This window comes from Melanostigma gelatinosum, assembly GCF_949748355.1.
Source record: "Melanostigma gelatinosum genome assembly, chromosome: 11".
Taxonomy (NCBI): Eukaryota; Metazoa; Chordata; class Actinopteri; order Perciformes; family Zoarcidae; genus Melanostigma; species Melanostigma gelatinosum.
In genome coordinates, this window is record NC_136644.1 from 26,658,938 (window position 1) to 26,681,251 (window position 22,314).

Below are 22,314 nucleotides of genomic sequence, written 5' to 3' on the forward strand. Positions count from 1 at the left end.
GATATGTTTCTGTGCTTTCATGCTGAAGGACCTGATTCACCCTGTTTTACTCTTGTATGTCTTTGTAGAACTATTTCTTAGCAAATGACAAACTGATCCGAGCGCCGACTACAACGGCCGCTTCTCCCTCGTGTCAGTAAAAGGAGCTAGTTAGCTGTTAGCCGCCAGTGGGAGTCCTGCGGTGTGTTTAGCTAACAGAGCTAACAGCTAACGGCACTAAAACACACAGCAGGACTGATGACAAGAAGGTAAAAATGTATTCCGACAACGTTTCTGAGATGTACGGAAACTTTAACGGCCAGCCGGAGCTCGTTATATTCTGAGGCTGGAGTGTTGATTCGTGTGTTTTCTCCTTTTTGGTTCCTGATCACTTTTGCTTTAAATCCAAAATCCAAACCAAGAAAAAAAAGAAGAAGAAGTGTGGAGCAGCAACAGATTCTTCTTTTTCCATTGTCTTATTCATTTCCACCAAACTGCTCTCTCTCATCCATCCCACTCGTTTTGCTCGTGCAGAAATTCAACACATTGCGCCGGCATTTCCATGTAAGCCTCTGTATTATCATAATTCGCTCATCAATCCCTAATCTCCACACTAATTGTGATCCCATGGCCCATTACTTTGGCTCTGATCAGAGTAAGGAAACTAAAGCAGGGGTTAGATTTAGCGTGGACGGAGGATTGAGTGAGCATTTAGCCGACTAATGAAGGGTAAGTGGGCCGGCTGGCCGTCCTCAGACCGTCTCTCCCGGGGGTCCTGGCACATGCTGCGATGATCTAACACGGTTCAGTCGGAAGAAGCAGACGACGGGGAAGCTGTGGAGGATAAAGTGATGTTTTCAAGCCTCGAGTTTGGTGATTTGGCACGGTGACCGTATCTGGACTGAGGAGGAGCGACGTAGAGACGCCGTATACGTCTCTGGCAGAGACCTGTCAATCACAGTAAGCCCCGCCCTAAAGCATCCCCTGCTTTATGGTCTGTGTGACTCTAAATGGACCATAATGTACTAAATGAACATCATGCTGTATTGAAGAAGACTTGAAACTAGAGATTGAGACATAAACTCATGTTTACAATGTTTACTGAGGGAATAAATCAAGAGAGAAGTAGAGTCATTTTCTATAGACTTCTATACAACCAGAGGAGTCGCCCCCTGGTGGACACGAGAGAGAATGCAGCTTTAACACGTGAAGCTTCGACTTCACCTGGTAGAACCGGAGGTTGCCGCCTGGTAGAAACACAGACAGACATACATGACCTTTCGTGAACAGTGTGCTGAGCTTAGTTTGGACTTTTGATCTAAACATGTCAAGATTTGTGATTGTGAAATTCCTCAAAATTCTAACTCTCACTGCCAGCGTCATCAACAAAGGTTTTATATTCATATTATTGTCCTTGTTTTAGCATTTCATTTGTTTTAATTCGTGGGATTATAGGCTTTAAATTCACATTTGAAACGTCATTCAAATCAAGTTTGTTTGAATCGAACTAAATGACGCCGAGTTTAACCGGATCTGAAGTCGTTGAACATCACAGAACCTGATTTCCTTTGAAACCGAAGTCTCTTTTTCTCACAATCATTGAGTCTGATTTAAATCAGCAGCAGCTTCCAGTGCTGCAGCATCACCCAACACAGCCTAATATTGATACGATATAGCTTGATACGATGTGCATCCACATGTAAAGAAGGTATTCACAAAAACAAAAGACTGAAACAACAAGTCTAAATGCTAAAGCGACACGTTTAACGTTACGTTCCACTCAGAATTGTAATGGACGTCAACATGTCCTGTAAGCTGTGGTCAGTGGGGACCAGGTCTCCATTAGTGGCCCATGAACTGACTCTTCTTCACATCCTCCTCTCATCCAGTCCCCGTGTGCCTACGAGTGGACTCATGCAAGTGTGTGTGTGTGTGTGTGTGTGTGTGTGTGTGCATGGAGATTGAATGAGCCCCTGAGAGGAGCTCTGTGGTAAATTGTCTTTAATAAAAGGAGTGAATTGCTTCTTTACTCATCAGACAGAGAGCGGCGGGACACATGCAGCAGCTGTGCCGGCGCATTAACGGACGTATCATCTCGTGACCACTGGCTGACACAATAACACTTCCATATTCATGTTGCTTATTGTCCTGTTCATACTACAGAGAGCCAGTTACAGGAAGCGTTTATGCTTTCCTGGACAGATTCTTTCAGTTTTACAGAAAGTTTCGTTTGTGTTTATATTCCAGGTAAAGACCTTTTTTCCTACATTTTGAGAGTTGGAAAGGAGCAGCTGTGAATTATTTCCATGCGTTGTTTCGGTCAGAGCTACGTTACCATGGAGCCCACACCGTCACCAACTGAATAAATATGGTCTCATTTTTGGGAAAAACTAAACAAGAGAGAGAAAGCAGACAGCGGTCACGGCGCTTCGTCTTATTATTGTATCACGCGTTAGAAACAATCTCAGTAAATATTTAGCAGTGATGCATTGAATACTTGACTTCTTTCTTTACAGGGTTTGTATGAAGACAATAAAGGAGTTGATGAATGTGAGATACGAGTTTGTAGATAATTAGAATCCCTCCTCGTCCCTGTGGCAGTAGCAACAGTCTATGGTCATATCTCTGAGTTACACTTGTTGTCTTTTTGTTTGTACTCTCTGGAGTTGAGAATAAAGCAGCACAGAGAGAATAACGACCTCCGTACGTACTCGGAACCCGAGCGTGAGCGCGAACAACGCTTTACTTCTCACCGCGCCGAATAAAAGGATCACTGCTCCCTGCACTTTGAAAGAATCCATCCATATCCTAGCTTCTGGCTCGTTAGCTTAGCACGACATAATCACCGAGGATAAAGAACAAGAAATAGATCACAACTTTTATTTCATAAACAGGGCAGGACATAATGTAATGTAATGACTGTAATGTAATGACTGTAATGTAATGTAATGTAATGACTGTAATGTAATGACTGTAATGTAATGACTGTAATGTAATGACTGTAATGACTGTAATGTAACACGTGCTATGAATCAGGCGTCAGATCTAGCAATCAGAACACGCTCGTCTGTGGTCGACTGACTTCCTGCTTTCAGAGAAGAAAAATAAATAAATGAAGCGGCTCGGATGGTTTCTGTTGCAGATTTATGAGCAGTGGGAGGTTCAGCAATTACGCTCATGAAGAAAAAGCAAAACATTAACTTCAAGCGCCAGCGTATCCGACTTAGAGAGCACTCATAGCTTCTTGAAATGACTGCCTGCCGGGAGCAATTCACACACAGAGCAGAAAGAAAGCAGCAGCGAGCTCTGCTTCTTCCCATGAGGATACAGCATGTTGTATCTCATGTACAGCTCATGTATCTCATGTATCTCATGTTCACTCCATTGTCCTCAGTCGATGCAGAGCAGATGTTCCAGTCAAAGGTCTTAAGTTTCAAACACCTGAAGTCACTTAAAAAGAAACCATTGATCGCTGCAGAGGGAACTACTTCCAGGGGAACCTGCTGAGTCATGAGCACATGTTGGATTGTTCACTTCTGTGAGGCTGCACTTCAATGAGAGGAAAGTAACGTTTGGGGAAAGCTTGTAATTGTTGGTGAATAAAGGAAACATGCACACAATCACAGACGTTACGATCTCAGCCTTTTGCACAACCTCCGCTGCCAAACACAAAGTTTGATGCCATGTTGGTCAAATCAAACCGGGAACCACTGAGTGTAGACTCAGCTTAACCTGAGACTGATTACATCCGACTCAACGTTTGTCTTCAGTATCTTCTGCAGCTAAACGATGAACCTTCCAGACCGCTCAGATCGTCTGGGACAGGTCTGCTTTTGGTCAGTATTTAGTCGCAACACTCGTCTGGAAAAAAAGCGTTATGATTTCTCTGTTTGCCGCTGAATTTTAGTAAATTAACCGTACTATACAAACAAAGCCTTTTCTACGCATCTCTCTTATGAGGTAGCGTACTTCAGCTGTGCTATGGTAAGGAACGGTTACATTAAAATATGGAGTAGAAGAGTAATAAGTTCATTGTACTGTTAAACTTTGATCCACATCTCTCATATAAAGTGCAGCGTGTTGTCATCTGTCTGAAGGTGTTAAAACATTTGAGGTATTTCAGTCTCAGTGAATCGTGTTCAGCACCTCGGACAGCGACCGAGCCACCAGACTGGCTGCTCCAGCAGGCCGCTGTCCATGGTGCTGAACGAGAGCCGGGGACGGCGTTACATGGATGATCATGCAGTTTTCAGATATATAATATACATATATTTGTTTTGTATTGAAGCATGAATTGAACTATTGGCTCCAACTCTTTCGTGGCCATCTACTATGTGCATGCAGCCAACGTTCACTTTCTCCTCTTGGCTTTGAATTGCATTACGACACATTGATTTGACACAGAGGGAAGAAGAAGACTCACTTGGCACCCTGTTAATGGCCTTAAGGGGCCGCAGGACCCTCACTGTCCTGATGGCGGTGAAGTTGATGTTCTGCAGGTCCAGCGAGTATTCGACAATCCTGGAAGATACACAAGAAACACACATGACATCATCACGGAGGAGTTTCATCTGAACTTCCATGTTGGTTTAATGTACTCCTCCCTCCTTGTTGTTCCAAATAAGAAGCACACACACACACACACACACACACACACACACACACACACACACACACACACACACACACACACACACACACACACACACACACACACACACACACACACACACACACACACACACAGTCGGGGTCCTGCTGTGCAGCGCCGGGTATGAATTAATGAGATGGAATTTGTGCACCTACTAGAGCAAGACCGTCAGAGAAACAGGGTCAGCGGTAGACTTCATCTGTTGTCTATTTACAGAGTACAGAGTTACAATGTGTTACACCAGAACAAACACAACAACAGGTGTTTCTTCATTTTGACGGAGGAGGATGGAGGATCCAGGAGGATGGAGGAAGATGTCGACCTCCTGAATCCCTGAAAACTGGATCGACAGTATATGTTTCGTGAAAGCGTCCACGCGGGAGCGTGCACCAACGTGAAAGGCGTGACATTAAACATGCAACCATCTGAGATGAAAGCAGAGCCTCGTGAGGGAAGCAGAGACCGGAGGTGGAGGGGAATGAACACGTAAAGAAGGGAGAGAAAGCATACTTTGCCTGGAGAGAGAGAGAGAGTGTGCAGAGAAGGAAAGGAGGGGACAGACAGGAAGAGAAGGAGGAAACAGGAGACGGAGACAGTGTGAGACGAGGAGGGATGGATCAGAAAACCAACGCCAGTAAAGCACCAAGGGACCATTAAGTGCAATATAACGATGGCAATAAAGGGAGATTGAAAGAGGGAGCGGGAGAGCCGGAGGGGTTTTATCAAGTGTTGGAGATAATTACAATGTCAGGAGCAGAGACAGAGAGAAGAGGGCTGTGTGAATACACCGGCTGCTTTTAGGAAGTCGGGGGTAGAGAGTTGTCAAGACACGGGTAAAAGAAAAGTACAAACTGAGGCAAGTTTCAAGTATTCTACTCCAAGATACTCCAGCACTTGATAACAAGCTCATTTCGATGAGAGGTTGAAGAGCCTAGCAGGTGATGTTTTCGAGAGTTTAAAAAGCCCCGACCAATTATTCGCTTCTGACCTTTTCGACCTGCGGATCTGGAGATCTTCAGAAATGTTCCGACAGCAAAATAACAGAGAAGAAGACAGCAGCATAGAAGAGTTTCACAGTTTTAAAATAGAATCCTGCGAGGTTTCAAAGTTGGAAAACACATGAACAAGTTACGTCAGGGAAGAAGCCGTGTCGAAGTTCTGCCAACTTCAATGAAATGTCAAATTAGAAGAGCAGAGCTGGAGTTCCTTCATTGAACAGGCCAAAGTCCCGAAGTGGAAACCTGCAGCTGTTCTCATGCTCCCACATTACCCTCAAAGGTGAAACTCCACAACGGACGTTTGCTTTATTCTTTGCAGTCCAGCTTCCGAAACCTCCGCTCAGTGACCAACAGCTCTGCATACGCTTCAAAGCGCCCGAAAGGCGTGTGGGTGGAACTCAGCGAGCCGTGAAAGCCGAAGTAAAACACACCGACCGTGAAGAGCAAGGTCGGAGTTCACAAGAGCACCTGGATGCGTCCGTGTGTCTTCAGGGAATTCAGCTCAGCTTTAACGATGACACTGACAGCCGTGCGTGTGTGTGTGTGTGTGTGTGTGTGTGTGTGTGTGTGTGTGTGTGAGAGAGAGTGTGTGTGTTATATGTATCCGGTATTTTGAGCAATGCCCAGCAGCAATTTTAGATAACAGCTCATTTTCACCACACAAACACACACGCAAACAATTATACTCGTGCACATCGTGAAACACAAACACACACGCACACCTACACACACACACGACTGCAAGGACACAGTGCATTATACACACAGGCAGAATAACACACACACACACACAACAAGCATTACCTCGATACAGCCTCGTTTTTCACTCACCGAGCAGATGAACGGACGGATAAGCTCAGTATCACACCCAAAGACAAAATCACACACACACACACTCACACACTCACACACTCACACACTCACAGGTCAAACTGTATTGAGTGTCTGTCTGTGTTTGAGTTAAGACTGCTTTCACCAGACGCCTCATGAATATTTGAAAAGGAGGAACTTTTGTTCCGAAGCAACTTTAAAAGTGTGTGTGTGTGCGTGTGTGTGTTATTTTCCATTCTCACAGTCCTGCAGTGTGTCGTGTAGCGTCAGAGCTCTAATGAGGTACTGTTACACCTCCAGCTGGGGACAACCGCTCGTACGTGTGTGTGTGTGTGTGTGTGTGTGTGTGTGTGTTATGTGTGCAGACATGTGGATATCTTGTGAGAGATGAAAGCCGTCTGTGTGCTGAAGCTCTTGCCTCCATGTACTGTAGTGTAGAACAACAGAGGCTCAACTTTCACCTCGACACCGGCAGCGCAGAGCACATCCACTCCTTCCAGTTATTTTACCTTTCACAATAAAAGCCCTCGACAGACGCACTTTAACTGAGCTTACCGTCACTCAGAAGAATTCCCTGGAAGGAAACTCTTTAGAACAGCTGACATTAGCTGAGGACAACAGCAGCAGGCAACTGTTGCATCTTTGCATCGCTGCCGGTTTGAACAGTTTCGATGCAAAATATTTGCAGAAGAAATTCTCTTCCCACAATCTCAGCTCGTCTTTCAACAAGTCTCCTGCGTCATCCGAGGGAAAAGCACCACAGCACTCACGCCATTTAAATTTCAGTTTCTACTCGAGGCGACTTTCATCCGTGTTTGTTTGTGTCTTTACATTTGAAGCATGTGGCCTCAGCCTGAAATGTCTGTGTGCTTTCTTTCAGTTGTCCTACTCAGTCAAAGCGCATCGCTCATCAAAGTGAGCGGATGACATGTGAGGGAAATAGTCAGAGCTCTGGGGGACCAGCCTGGAAGTAGAACACACGTCACTCGCACTCACTGCCCGTGACAGAGTTACACCGGCTCATTTTTCTACGCCAGGTTTCAAATATCCCCGGGAAGTATTCAGTTGAGTCGAACTGACGAAGAAGACCTAAACTGAAAATAATGAGCCCAGAATGCGCATCAGAATATGTGCACCCGGAAACACACACGAACACGTCGAGCGTTTAGCGAATCAAACACTCCATTGACTTTACAGCCGTCGCGTTGAACACGCAGTGCAAACAGAGTGCGGCTGCAGCGCCGGTGCACGCTGCTGGATGTGTTCCAGCGAATCGTATCGCTGCAGCGCGCCTCATCAACATGTGACACCGTGTGATGTTGATCCAAGATGGCGTCATCCTTTGACATCGTGGTTTCCATTCAATTCTCAAAGCAAATTTTCAGCGAATTCAGCAGAAACAGCTGATGAGTCATGGGAGTTAAATGTTCACTACGTTTTTTACTATTACTACATTTAGCGTGAACTCTTTTTCGACAAAAAACATTTTTCCCAATTGAAGAAGTTGGATCGAATTGTTTCCATAAAGCTTTGCGAAACTAAAAACATGTGAATGGATGTTGAAATGTTTTCACGATGAAACACGAGTTGTTATTCATAACCTCATTGGAAGAACATAATTACTTCCATCGACTGAGAACGGTATATGAGCGGACGGCACTTATTTCTGTCGACGAAGGGGCCGAACATTTGATTGATATACAGTATGTGCACGTATAGTTCTGCCAACACGGAGCGAGATTAATGAGGGTCTTCCATCTGCTCTCCTCACCAGTGTGAGGCTTGGCAGCTCTGAATGTTAGAGGGAGACAGTTAAGATGTACCGAAAGCATATGTTTGATATACGAGGCAACGCACATCGACTGTACACGATAAGACCAGAACAGAGAGAAACAGATGGCACCGATCAAAACATATAAGCATCGAATGAACCCACAGTCACAACAACATGAACAGAAAAATACATACATGTCTTCAGACACAAGTCCATGACAACACTCTCACATTGAAATATATATATATATATATATATATATGAAAAAGATGGATGGATGGAGGAAAAGATGGATGGATGTATAGATAAATGTAAGAATAAAATGTGCCACTGCAGTGAATCTCTCAGCAGATAAACCTTCCGGAGCCAATCACGCAACCAGCATCTACGGCTGTAACAATGGTGGCAAGGAACAGCAAGCAACTACCTGGCTCAGATTGCCCAATGAAGAGTGGAGGTTCTGCTGATATGGGCAACGCTCGGAGCAACAGTCGAGCGAGCGAGCAACATCCCGAGCAACAGAGGACGACGCGGTCCCGGTTGTCATTCTTACAGTGAGTTTGGTAGGAATGGATTTGGAGTTGTGAAATGTGTAAATTCATGAGTCCTGACATTTCTCCATTAATACGCTTTGTGATATTAGAGTATTTTCAGTTTTGTTTAATTTATGCTCCCTGGACGCACCGGAGCGTCCTCTCCTCCTCCCTCTGCTGAGTGTCGGAGACAGATAGAGGACGTGAGGGGAGAGGAGGAGCAGAGAGAAAGGATGGATCCTGAGAGAGGAGGTGTAAAGCTGCGCCTGCACTCACCGATAGCCTCTCAGACAGATGACAGGCTGTCACAAAAGGATACACACACACACACACACACACACTTTTATGCAGTTTGCACTCACATACACACAAGCATACAATACAGGAGGGTCATTGGGGGGCAGCTTCCAGTTATACAAACATTTCTGAAGCAGCGTCACTTTGAGAGGAAAAAATATGAATTCAAGGGCAAAAACAATTCTTGCAATTCGTGTCGTAACGGACCAATGACACAGTTTAACGTTAACCATCAGAGTGTCAATAAAGTTTTACTGACTCAGTGGAACATGTGTTTCTAGTCTCTGCTCTCTGATCATGTTTCATTGTAAACAACCAATCAGAGGAGAGCTAGTAACGTTAGCAGCACCGCTAACGGCTAACCAACAGGAGGAGAGCTAGTAACGTTAGCAGCACCGCTAACGGCTAACCAACAGGAGGAGAGCTAGTAACGTTAGCAGCACCGCTAACGGCTAACCAACAGGAGGAGAGCTAGTAACGTTAGCAGCGCCGCTAACGGCTAACCAACAGGAGGAGAGCTAGTAACGTTAGCAGCACCGCTAACGGCTAACCAACAGGAGGAGAGCTAGTCATGTGTTCACATGTCATCTTTAAAATGTAGTTTTCGTGATGAACTTGAATAAATCCAGTAGTTTGAATATAAAATATATAATAGAGATGAATTATGAGCTGTTTACAATAACTAGCAGATTATAATAAATCATTAAAACTACTGACGACAAGATATGATGTAATTCATAAAAATACCATCTTCATCATTTAAATTGTGTGTTTTTATGAAGAAAAAAACATAACCTTTATTAACTACAAAACAAACGTACACGTATTCAAACCAAAACCACAATCTTTGAGTTTTGAAAAGGTAGTGTGGGAAAGCACTACAGGGTTCATAGAGCATGATGAAGCAGAGGGCTGCTGACCAAGCTGCCATCGGCTATTCAATGTTTGATGATTAGCGATGACACCACTACCTTGTTAAGGTAATTAGGACATTGATTGCCAGTATTTCCCTTTTTTCCAGGGCATGTAATGCTGAGCAACAGCAGGTGTCAACCGCTAAAGACTGAAGCCAAACTCTCTGTCTCTCCATCCCTGTCCATAGCGGCACAGCAAATTAGTATGAGATTCACTCATTGGAAGCGATGTTATTACTGCAACCAGGAGCTAAGAGCAGACGCACACATCATCACCACGCTGGAGATGTGAATGCAGAGAGACAGACATCCTATGGCGCTGGTTGTGTTGAGCATAACGGAACTGCCATCATTAACTGTAAGAAAGCTCAGAGAACTGAGGATGAATAAATGTATTCAGCGCCTCAATAAACGGACCGACGCTGGCTTCGTAGGTTCCACTGGGTTGTGTTTGTATAGTGAATGTGTAGAATGCGCTCAAGAGGAGCGAAAGAAGACGTCTATCTTAGCCGACAAAGCGCTTTACAACGCGTCTCTCATTCACACACAGATAACGGCAGAGCAGCCATGCGAGGCGCTGGCCGGCCCATTGGGGAGCAATTTGGGGTTCTTGGGCTCAAGGACACTTCGACAAGCGGACGTCCCCCGAGCAGAGGATCGATTCCACCAGAGCCACGGACAACAACATGTCGTCCATTGAAAATGAACAATGGGGAAGGGTTTGACTCCAGGCCCGCAAGTAACAGCTCTGAACAGGCTCTGTTATTGTGCAATGTAGAGTTTATATCTTGTAACACGTTGGACCCTGAGCACCAAGGTGCAGAGACATCGAAACTTGAGGCGAGGAATGAAAATGTGACACGGAGAAACCCTGTTTGGGATTTAATAGTCTGTCAGATAAATGTGCTTCCGTTCACGCCAAACTCTCTGAAGACGCTCATAATTTCACTGTAACAGCGTGTGACTTCCAGCGCTGATCTTCCTGAATTGGACTGTTTTGCAATGAGACTCATTTACACCAGAAAGGTGCCATTTTTGTGCCAAATTTCTGTCATAGAACCAAAATCAAATATGTGCAAATAGCACAGGAGCGCCAGGATGCCATTGTCTCAGCAGCCCAGTTCAAAGGTTGAGATTTAACATTGTTTGTCATATTTGTGCAGCTTTAGCGGCCACAGAAGCCCCGCCCTTTTGCCTCAGCACTGACCGTCACTTCAAAAACATCCGAGGATAATGGAAAGTATTTTTACTAACTCAACAGCATCTAAACCAAAGAAATATAAAGCTTAATTTGAGTAGCAATGCTCCGGAACACAATGTACGAGCCTTTCAGCTGGAGATCTTCTACATAAAAGAATGCCCGACTAACAGGCATGCAGCAGGGGGTTGAGCCCGAGGGAGAATTCACTCAAGGAGCAAACTTTTGATTTGCTGTTGGACACCTGCGTTCTCCGCACCAGTCCACAAACACACACGGCGCCACACAATCGCACTGTGTGCAGGGTTGAGCTGCACAGGCAGGCTCAGCGGAGCCTGGTGTGGGACTCATGCTGCTGCTAATCCCCTTCCTGCAGCTCGCCTACTGTTTGTGTTTGCAGCACACTGGTTCCCAGGGGTGCGACGTTTTATCGCGCTCCCCCTCCTTGCCTCTACATGCGCTGCATGTGGTGATTGTGAGACTGGGGAGTTACTGGTGGTCGTGCACGCGCCGAGCATTCCACAGAGACGAGGCGATACATCTCTGCGGCTGCCGTTTGAAGGACGACAACATATGAAGACATATGTGCTGAAACTGGGATCAGAGTGGAGGAAACAGACCACATAAACAGTACGAGGAAGCAAGATGGTGGCGGCTGTATCTTCTCCAGCCTTAGGGCCGGAACGGTGCGCTGTTGAAATTCATGGAAAGTCTCCAGAAACCAGGCCGGTAAAAAAGTGAAAGAAAAATGGTCACCTTCCCTTGAGAGCGAAATAAGAAGAGGAGGATGAAGAGAGTGGAAATGAAAAGGAGGGAGGGAGGGAACATGGCTAAGGTAGAAAAAAGTGCAAGTTCAGTTAAAAATGGTGGAAAGCTGCTGTGGGACAACAGAGAAGGAAAAAGTGAATAATTCATTGAAAAGAGATACGTAACAGAAATATATAAACACTAAGCACAAACAGTTTCTTTTGAAGCAATATTTAAAATAACTGTTTTAATACAGTTAAATGGATGGATGGATGGATGGATGGGTGGGAGGGAGGGAGGATGGATGGGTGGGAGGGAGGGAGGATGGATGGGTGGGAGGGAGGGTGGGAGGATGAATGGATGGGTGGGTGGGAGGGAGGATGGATGGATGGATGGGTGGGAGGGAGGATGAATGGATGGATGGGTGGGAGAGAGGATGAATGGATGGATGGGTGGGAGGGAGGGAGGATGAATGGATGGATGGGTGGGAGGGAGGATGGATGGATGGGTGGGAGGGAGGGAGGATGAATGGATGGGTGGGAGGGAGGATGAATGGATGGATGGATGGGTGGGAGGGAGGATGGATGGATGGGTGGGTGGGTGGGAGGGAGGATGAATGGATGGGTGGATGGATGGGTGGGTGGGAGGGAGGATGAATGGATGGATGGGTGGGAGGGAGGATGAATGGATTGGGAGGATGAATGGATGGGAGGGAGGGAGGGAGGATGAATGGATGGGTGGGTGGGTGGGAGGGAGGATGAATGGATGGGTGGATGGATGGGTGGGTGGGAGGGAGGATGAATGGATGGATGGGTGGGAGGGAGGATGAATGGATTGGGAGGATGAATGGATGGGTGGGTGGGAGGGAGGATGAATGGATGGGAGGGAGGGAGGATCAATGGGTGGATGGGTGGGAGGGAGGGAGGGATGGATGGGTGGGAGGGAGGGAGGATGAATGGATGGATGGGTGGGAGGGAGGATGGATGGGTGGGAGGGAGGGAGGATGAATGGATGGATGGGTGGGAGGGAGGGAGGGAGGATGGATGGGTGGGAGGGAGGGAGGATGGGTGGGTGGGAGGGAGGATGGATGGGTGGGTGGGAGGATGGATGGGTGGGTGGGAGGGAGGATGGATGGGAGGGAGGGAGGATGGGTGGGAGGGAGGGAGGATGGATGGGTGGGTGGGTGGGAGGGAGGATGGATGGATGGGTGGGTGGGTGGGAGGATGGGTGGGTGGGAGGGAGGGAGGATGGATGGGTGGGTGGGTGGGAGGGAGGATGGATGGGTGGGTGGGTGGGAGGGAGGATGGATGGATGGGTGGGTGGGTGGGAGGATGGGTGGGTGGGAGGGAGGGAGGATGGATGGGTGGGTGGGTGGGAGGGAGGATGGATGGGTGGGTGGGTGGGAGGGAGGGAGGGATGGATGGATGGGAGGGAGGGAGGATGGATGGGTGGGAGGTAGGATGGATGGATGGGTGGGAGGGAGGGAGGGAGGGAGGGAGGATGGATGGGAGGGAGGGAGGATGGATGGGTGGGAGGTAGGATGGATGGATGGGTGGGAGGGAGGGAGGGAGGGAGGGAGGATGGATGGATGGATGGATGGGTGGGAGGGAGGATGGATGGATGGATGGGTAGATAGATTTTACACATAAAGGTCATTTCACTCGTCATTGGGAGTTCCATTTAACCTGTTTTAACTCTGGAGGAGCTTTGTCAAGTCAGGAAATCAACAAATGAGTCATAATATTTACTGTAAAATATTATTGGTATTGCTTTTTTAATTCTTGGAGCTTGAACCACAGTTGGGACAAGAATGTAGGCTCTCTTTGTTCTGCCTCAGCTTTAAAGCTTTGTTTGTCTCTTCTGCATCAACAAACGTGGACCTACGGAGGTTTAATACTAAATCTCTGGAGTGCCTCTTCAAGACAATTCCTTTGAAAGTGAATATGTGCACAATTAGACTGGTGCTCTATGACTTCAGAACCCATCGTGACGGTAGCTTAAGCAATTGGTATAAAGCTCGTTTGTATACAGAATCATTTTTGGCCCATTTGATGAGCTTCTAAATGAGAACTGAAGAAATGTTGATACTTGATCGTGTTGCTGTGAATCCTCCTAATCTTTCTCCTGTGAACCGGATGTCAGTTACTTAAGCTGGTTGGAAAGTCACCAACATGGAGGAATGTCTCTTTCTACGAGCTTCATCCAACAAGAGAAACAGATGAGCGATGTTTACCAGCATCCCCAGACCCTGCTGGTGTCGTCTCCTCCGTTTACGGATCGTGATGGCGGAACAACTGAAAGGGAGAATAAAAAATGGAAAGAGGAAGCTACAACTTGATCGTTTTATCCATTCACGGTAATTACTTTTCCTCTCATGTGCCAAGAGACAATATGGTAAATTGGAAATGTCTGCTTCTTGCCAGAGGTTGGTTCACCAGCTATATATTTATTACCATCGAGCAGAATTGCTAGCTGAACTGAAAGGATACCAACAAGGTCCAGAGAATCCAGAGCTCTTGTATTTATTCCTTAAAACCAACATGAGTGATGCACACGTCAAAGAACGGCTTCTTCAAGGAGACTAACATTTAGGTTTTCATCACAGTGCCGCAGCCGTTCAAGTCATCAATTCAAACTCAGCTGGTGTGACGTTTGGTTGCAATGAAAGTCGATGATGTATTCTGTGGCAATAAAACACCTCTACGGGGTTTTGTGCGAGTGAAGAAACGTGTGTACAGATTGATATAGAGTTCGTGTTATTGGGAGTTTCTGCATCAATCACTTGAAACCAGGCTGTGAATCGGCCCACAACCTGAAGTGTGTTTGAGCTTCCGTGTTGGCTTCACTTTTCGGCTCCGGAGCTTTCGGTTATTTCTTTGTGAGCTATTTGTGAAACGAGCGAAGACACCGCAACATAAAACAACAGAAGCAAAGTGCTGCACGACTTGCTGTCATTCCACCAGAATTAGATTTACCCTCAGACGTCCATGACAAAACCGTCCAGAGAATGAGTTGAATATACACATGAAGGTGTGAAAGCCACTTTCATGGCAGAAGTTACAATACTTCAATCACAGACTGCAACTTACAGACATTTGCATCCTTTCAAATCCGAACTTGCAATAACAGAGACACTCCCAGTTCCTGTCCTGATCAACAAAAAAAGACGTGAAAATATTTGAAAAGAGGCGAGACTTCCATCGCTGGCAAAGCGTCACTCAAAATAGCAAAAGAAGACGATCAAAGGAAAGTGGAAGCAGTCAGAGCAACAGACAGTGAATGGACAAAATCACAGAGCGGAACCACACTGCTTCATGCAAACTGAAAGTGGAAATGGGTTTGTGTTCGGGGTTACGTCTTCAAAGGGTTCATCTGACAGTTCATCACTGATTTTACTCACAGAACCTTCTTATGAGGTTGAGTAATGAGGTTGGTTTAAGTGAATTCATTCCACCAGCAGAAGGCTTCGGCTCGTATTCATGAGGTCGTCAGCAACAGAATGAACATGTGGTAAATGTGTGAGGGTGTTCAGCTCATTTGTTACAGTACATTACAGAGATTAGCTCAGCTGAATCACGTTATCGTTGTGTTGTTGTCCGCCATGTCCCCGGGCGACAGTGACTACCAACGTGACAATATTAGATGTTTCCTATTTAACTTAAACGGTGTTGGCCATGCATGGTAGCACAATGCACCGTGACCGCCGGGGCAAGCCTGGCCTTTAAATAGACGCCTGATAAACCTCATTATTAATACACGGATAACAAACACAGAGCACAAAGGGAACAGGAGGTCCTCACCCTGCCATGACGATGAAGAAATCCAGTCGGTTCCACGTGTCCCCGAGGTAACAGTGTCGTCCGAAGATCCCCAGCGCGACCATCTTTATAACCATCTCCATCGCGAAGAAGACGTAGATGAATGCATCAAAAGCCTGACAGGAAGACACAGGGCGACAAAGAGACACGGCGTCATATCTCAGTGCTTTGGGCGCCGCAAACAAGGTGGAGACAGGAACATCAGAGAAGGACATCGATGGACCTCAGCAGGATGGAAAACACCAGCTGGTGCAGTGAATCTGTGGGAACACGCCGATGTGTCGATGTGTCCGTCACGCCTGCTGCCAGTAACACAATGACGTGGGCGACACGTTATGTTTGCTTGACTCTTTGGGAACGTCGCTCCGCCCCGATCCACGATTTATCAAGTTCGTAAGGAGACTCCAGTGAGCTTTCTCAGGACTTTTAGAGAGCCAATTTCTGGTAAGAACAATATTACATTTTTATTGACAAAACCTTCTCTCTATTAAACCCCCCCCCCCCCCGCCTTCTCCCCAGTCGAGCAGTTTGCCCTAAACTGTGGTGTAATGGAAAATGATTTGTTTGTGCAGTAATCAGAGATAAGCCCCACATCGACATCCCCCCACCTCACTTCAGCTTTAATCGAGCATCTAATTAAAATAAAACAAATCTAAATAAATCAAAGAACCCAGCTCGCTAATGCGTGATATTGCTGTTGTGAGCAAAAGGCCCAGATTAGCTGCTGTTCTTCTCTGTGTATGAAGGGGGATTAGGGAGGCACAGACGCGCTCGGCGTTGCCAGTAATTTGATTTTCAGAGGGTGAAGTACTGTCGGCAACACGATCTGAATCCGAACCGCCGATGTGAATCCTTGTTTCGTGACTCTCTTCGACAAAAGAAGCGTCCTACTCTGCAGTCCCGGGGGAGCGTGGAGCTGCAGGACTGGCCTGCTGATGCGGAGGAATGGTCGGAACGATGGACGAGGTGCTGCCGTTTGTACAGTTGGCCGAACCAAGGGAGATGAAAACTCCACCAAATGTCAAGAAAAACATTCCTCCTCTGACATTTCCACGGCTCTCCTTCTTCACCTCTCACTCGCTTGTCTTCTCGTGTCTTGTACGTCTCTATACTGCTGCATCATCCGTCTCTCTCTGCTTTCCCTTGTTTGACTTCTATCTGTCTCTATTGCCACTAACACGGCTCAGATAGAGCTGCAACATTTTGGAAAGAACCCTGCAGAGAATGATAACCTTTTTCTTTACTTTTCCTTCAGTGGGATGAATGAAACACTTTTAGTGGACGTCAGTGGATTACACTGCAGCCCGTCTCAAGACTGGGTCGCTTTGGGTAAAAATCACGTTCCTGAAGTACACAAGTTACGCCATAAATAAATCAACATTGACTTCTGGAGGAAGAACAGCGGCCTCTTGGCTGAAAGATCGCTGTCTGTTGGGCCCACAGACTGGAGATAAGAAGTGGGCGTAGTCATGGTGACGTCACCCACTGGTTTGTGGACTGATGTTACGGAGCCTCGAGTTCGGCAATATTGCCGTCGCCATCTTAGATTCTGGCCGTCGCCGTTGAAGAAGACTTGAAACTAGAGATTGAGACATAAACTCATGTTTACAATGTTTACTGAGGGAATAAATCAAGAGAGAAGTAGAGTCATTTTCTATAGACTTCTATACAACCAGAGGAGTCGCCCCCTGGTGGTCACTAGCGAGAATGCAGCTTTAACACGTGAAGCATCGGCTTCACTCGGCAGAACCGGAGGTTGCCGCTTCATGATAACATGTATCACATACAAAATCATTTCGTAGGATACATACAAACTACGGCTCATTATTTTAAATATCTGTTTGTTGAAGCGTTTTAAGGACCAAACTACTATTTTAGTTGCCTCTGACTCTCACAGAACAGAATCTGGTATTCACTTATCATTTTCCCCTTTACATCCACTCATCCATCCATCTACCAGCGTTAACTAGCTGACTGAATAACTATGGAAGCTTCCAGAAGGTCTTTCAGTCCACATTTGTTGGAGCTTAAAGATTGTGCTGCCGAGGCCCCGGCTGAAATCACGGTATTGTTTCTGAGAGGAGAGCATTGACCGTGGCACTGCAGCGCACTGAATCCATGCTGATATTGAATAGGCTCTGTAGATACTCGGAGGAGAAATTCTATTCGGTCCAACTCACCAGCCACCTCCCGCAGGGAGCCGGATCAATCCGCCGTGGGAGCTGAGTGCAGCGCCTTTTGTGTGTGTTTGTGTGAGAACGTGGAAAAAACCCCCAAAAACAGCCGTGATTCAACAATTTCACAAAGACAGACCGAAGATATACGAGTAACACCCACTCGGGGGGTTGGGGGGGGGGGGGCACCTTTTGCCGGGGTGCCGTACGTGAGAAATTCATGCTCGCTGCACCATGAAGACCACATGCCAGCAGTGAGTCACTGCGAGGAGTTACAGGCGAGGAAGCATTGAGAGGAAAGCATTACAGAAGAGGAGGCTGTGTGTGTGTGTGTGTGTGTGGGGGGGGGGGGTGGGGGAAGAAATACACACTTCCTAGAAGCACATCCTTTGCTCTCTACTTCTAGGACTGAGCGCATGTTGTTGTCTCTGCGTGCTCATGTGAGTTGTCTGCTCATGTCGGGGGTCACATATAAAAGTATAAGTGCACAGATCTATTATTAACGCATGCTCGTGAGTGCTTCTGCACAGCGTCGATGTATCTATGCAGAGCCTAAGAGTAACTAAGTCAACATTATTTATTGGGCACTTTTAAAAACAGGGAGAGAAACCAGAGTTCCCAGCCATGTCAGTGGCTCTGTGAGGGTGGAGTCACAGTACAATACCAACACTAAAGATGCACTCAGTAGAGACAAGCAAACAGTTTCAAGCCCTTGCAGAGTAAATCATGCTGCAAGATCAATGGAAAAGATATGATCACAAAGTGTGTGTGTGTGTGTGTGTGTGTGTGGTCCTACCTGTAGTATCTGGCATCTGTCCGATGTGCAGTCGATGTTCTCACAGGGCTGGTACATCCCCAGAGTCACGCAGTTCAACAGGATCACCATCATGCTCACGCGTTCGAACCACGTGGAGACGTCGAGCGTTAAGGAGAAGAGCTCGAGGAGCGGAGGCACAGAACAGGATGCAGTCTGAGAGGACACGTCACCAATTCAGTGACGAATGATGAGAGATAAGAGGGTCTGAGCACGTGACTTCAACAGCCCCAAAACGCATTACTGTGGTTGAACTGCAGCGAGTGGATCGACACTAGAAAGGTGAACCCTGCAGGAGTTCATTCAGTCATAGGTCCAGAGTCCGGCTTTGGGTTTCACAGCTTCTGTCATCTCTTCTCAGACATCTACTGTCTACGTGTTGCTGTTAAAGAGCCAAACCTTCAGAACAGCTATAACAGCAGCAATGAAACATGTGATGTTTACGATGTGTTAAACATTAAAATAGCAATTTCAATATAACTGAACTCCTCCCCGACGCTCTCACATTAAGAACCCCAAAAGCTAAAACAAGATAGATGCTTCACATCATTTAATTCTACCACCATCTCCTGTCAGCGTGTCCTTTGAGCAAGGCACTGAAACCCTATTTGTTGACTCTCTGACTGCTCAAAACAAATGTCAAATCCACATCTGGTGTTGTGAGAGTATCGCGGAATGAACAACACTTGTTTAGAGGAGCGGGCAGGAACGTGCACAAACTGAGCTGCATGCCAGAGGAAGAAATTCATTTCAAGAAACAAAGCAGCGAGTGTGACGGAGGGATTCAATATGCATCCAATATGCATCCAATATGCATCCAATATGCATTCAATATGCATCCAATATGCATCCAATATGCATCCAACATGTATTCAATATGCATCCAATATGCATCCAATATGTATTCAATATGCATCCAATATGTATTCAATATGCATTCAATATGTATTCAATATGCATCCAATATGTATTCAATATGCATTCAATATGTATTCAATATGCATCCAATATGCATCCAATATGTATTCAATATGCATTCAATATGCATCCAATATGCATCCAACATGTATTCAATATGCATCCAATATGCATTCAATATGCATTCAATATGTATTCAATATGCATCCAATATGCATTCAACATGCATTCAATATGCATCCAATATGCATTCAACATGCATTCAATATGCATCCAATATGCATTCAATATGCATCCAATATGCATCCAATATGTATTCAATATGCATCCAATATGTATTCAATATGCATCCAATATGCATCCAATATGCATCCAATATGCATTCAATATGCATTCAATATGCATTCAATATGCATCCAATATGCATTCAATATGCATCCAATATGCATTCAACATGCATTCAACATGCATTCAACATGCATTCAACATGCATTCAATATGCATCCAATATGCATTCAATATGCATCCAATATGCATTCAATATGCATCCAATATGCATCCAATATGCATCCAATATGCATCCAATATGCATTCAATATGCATTCAATATGCATCCAATATGCATTCAATATGCATATTGAATGCATATTGAATGCATATTGAATGCATATTGAATGCACGCGCTCCTTCTCTTGGCCTCGTGTCAACCTTTTCTCCAGGAAAGAGACGGGCCGCTGTCGGTACCGCAACACGTACAAAGATAGGCTGTGAGTGGGCAAAAACACACGTGCACTGCACACACACACGCCCACTCGCCAACGCACGAGAGCAGGAAAAGCGCACGGATGCTCGATGTGCACGTGCAACCCAACCGACATGTTGAAAGAGAACCCACTCGTTCACACAAACCCTCTCACTAAAGAGACATCTTCAGCGCCGCAGGCTGCTTAACGCCGACGTCCTGCAAGAACTTCAAATTGCAAATTTAGTTCAAACACCACTCAACATATTTTCAATTTACACAACTGAAAAAGGGGCATGGTGATGAAACAAGTGTTTCTTTATGCGTTACTACAATGGAAGACCTGAATGAGAGCCTGAAGAAGAGCTGAAGGTGTGTTTGTGGCGTCTTGGATTGGTTGTGTTCAGTGAACATGGCTTTGACCTGCTTGATGAACATTTAGGAAATCAAAATGTTTCCAATATAAAAACGCTTTTTTTTAATCATATGGAATACATTCAGTTTTTAGGTTCACTTACGAACACTACAAATATTCAAATCATGCCAAATGCAGGCATATGCTGCAGGCTCACACACACACACACACACACACACACACACACACACACACACACACACACACACACACACACACACGTTTTGCAACTAGCTCTCTTCTGCAGCGAGGCCTTTACTAATGAGGACGGAGATATCATCCTCAGGTGTCAGGAGCTCCTTTGTGACAGCCTCCAGGCGGCGCAGCCTCTTTCCAGGCAGATACACACTTTAATGTGAATATCATGGCCGGATAAAAAACAAAAAACCGGCAGGTCAGCGCTTTTCTTCTCATCCCCTCCAACCACGGAGTGAGAGTAATGATGACAGCCTTCAGGGCGCATGCTGCACGGATTATCTGGAGGTTATTTCCTCTGCCAGCTGCATCCTTTAAGAGTTGCCAAAGCGCCGGCGTGTCCTCTCACGCACGCTGCCGATACATGAGCCGCTTTAACAACGTGCCGTCTGTCTGTCCACTTCTGAAGAACGAGTCAATTAGTGTCGCTGCCTCGGAGGAGGCTCGCAGACACACACACACACACACACACTGCTGGATGGTGAATCAGGTGGAATTCAGTGTTTCGAAGAAGATTAACTCAGAAATAGTTTCATAGAACTGTTTCACCACTGGGTGTAGTGTGTTTCACATGCATCCAGTGCCCGTCACTCATGGCTGGAAGCACTGCCGGGGAAAAACCCAATGTGGGCCACGGAGCAGCTCCGGTAACAGCTGGAAGTACAGTGTGAGTGATCGGCCCGTTCTGATGGCTCGCTGGAGGACAGAAGCGCTGCTCTGTCAGAATGTAGAGGGTTCATCGAGTTCCCTTTTATCATTGGAAGGTGACCAGACTCGAAACAGACACGTAAACCCTCCAATGAAACCTACATTAATGGATTTAGAAGAGTAAAGCAGGTGTTTTTACACAACTGATGCTGTCCAACACTATTCCTTGCACTATATGGCATCAATCACCTGTTGATTTGTGGACTGAAGTCTCGAGTTCGGCGATTTCGCCATCGCCATCTTGGATTACGGCCGTCGCCATGTTGTTTTTTTGCAGCCATTGAAGAAGTGACCGTATCTGGACTGAGGAGCGACGTAGAGACGCCGTACACGTCTCTGGTAGAGACCTGTCAATCACAGTAGCCCCGCCCTAAAGCATCCCCTGCTTTATGGTCTGTGTGACTCTAAATGGAGCATAATGTACTAAATGAACATCATGATGTATTGAAGAAGACTTGAAACTAGAGATTGAGACATAAACTCATGTTTACAATGTTTACTGAGGGAATAAATCAAGAGAGAAGTAGAGTCATTTTCTATAGACTTCTATACAACCAGAGGAGTCGCCCCCTGGTGGACACTAGAGAGGATGCAGCTGTAACACATAA

The 22,314-nt window shown here is 46.0% G+C and overlaps 1 protein-coding gene across 1 annotated transcript in view; it reads right to left on the reverse strand.

The window, feature by feature from the left end:
• Positions 1 to 22,314, reverse strand: part of cacna1ib (calcium voltage-gated channel subunit alpha1 Ib) — a gene marked incomplete at both ends in the record, with an annotated part of 100,208 nt that overhangs the window by 65,537 nt on the left and 12,357 nt on the right. The window contains 3 exons of the mRNA XM_079279330.1: positions 4,403 to 4,500; positions 15,723 to 15,856; positions 18,711 to 18,851. Of these exons, the coding sequence (XP_079135456.1) occupies positions 4,403 to 4,500; positions 15,723 to 15,856; positions 18,711 to 18,851 (373 nt within the window). The remainder of the gene's footprint in view (positions 1 to 4,402; positions 4,501 to 15,722; positions 15,857 to 18,710; positions 18,852 to 22,314) is intronic.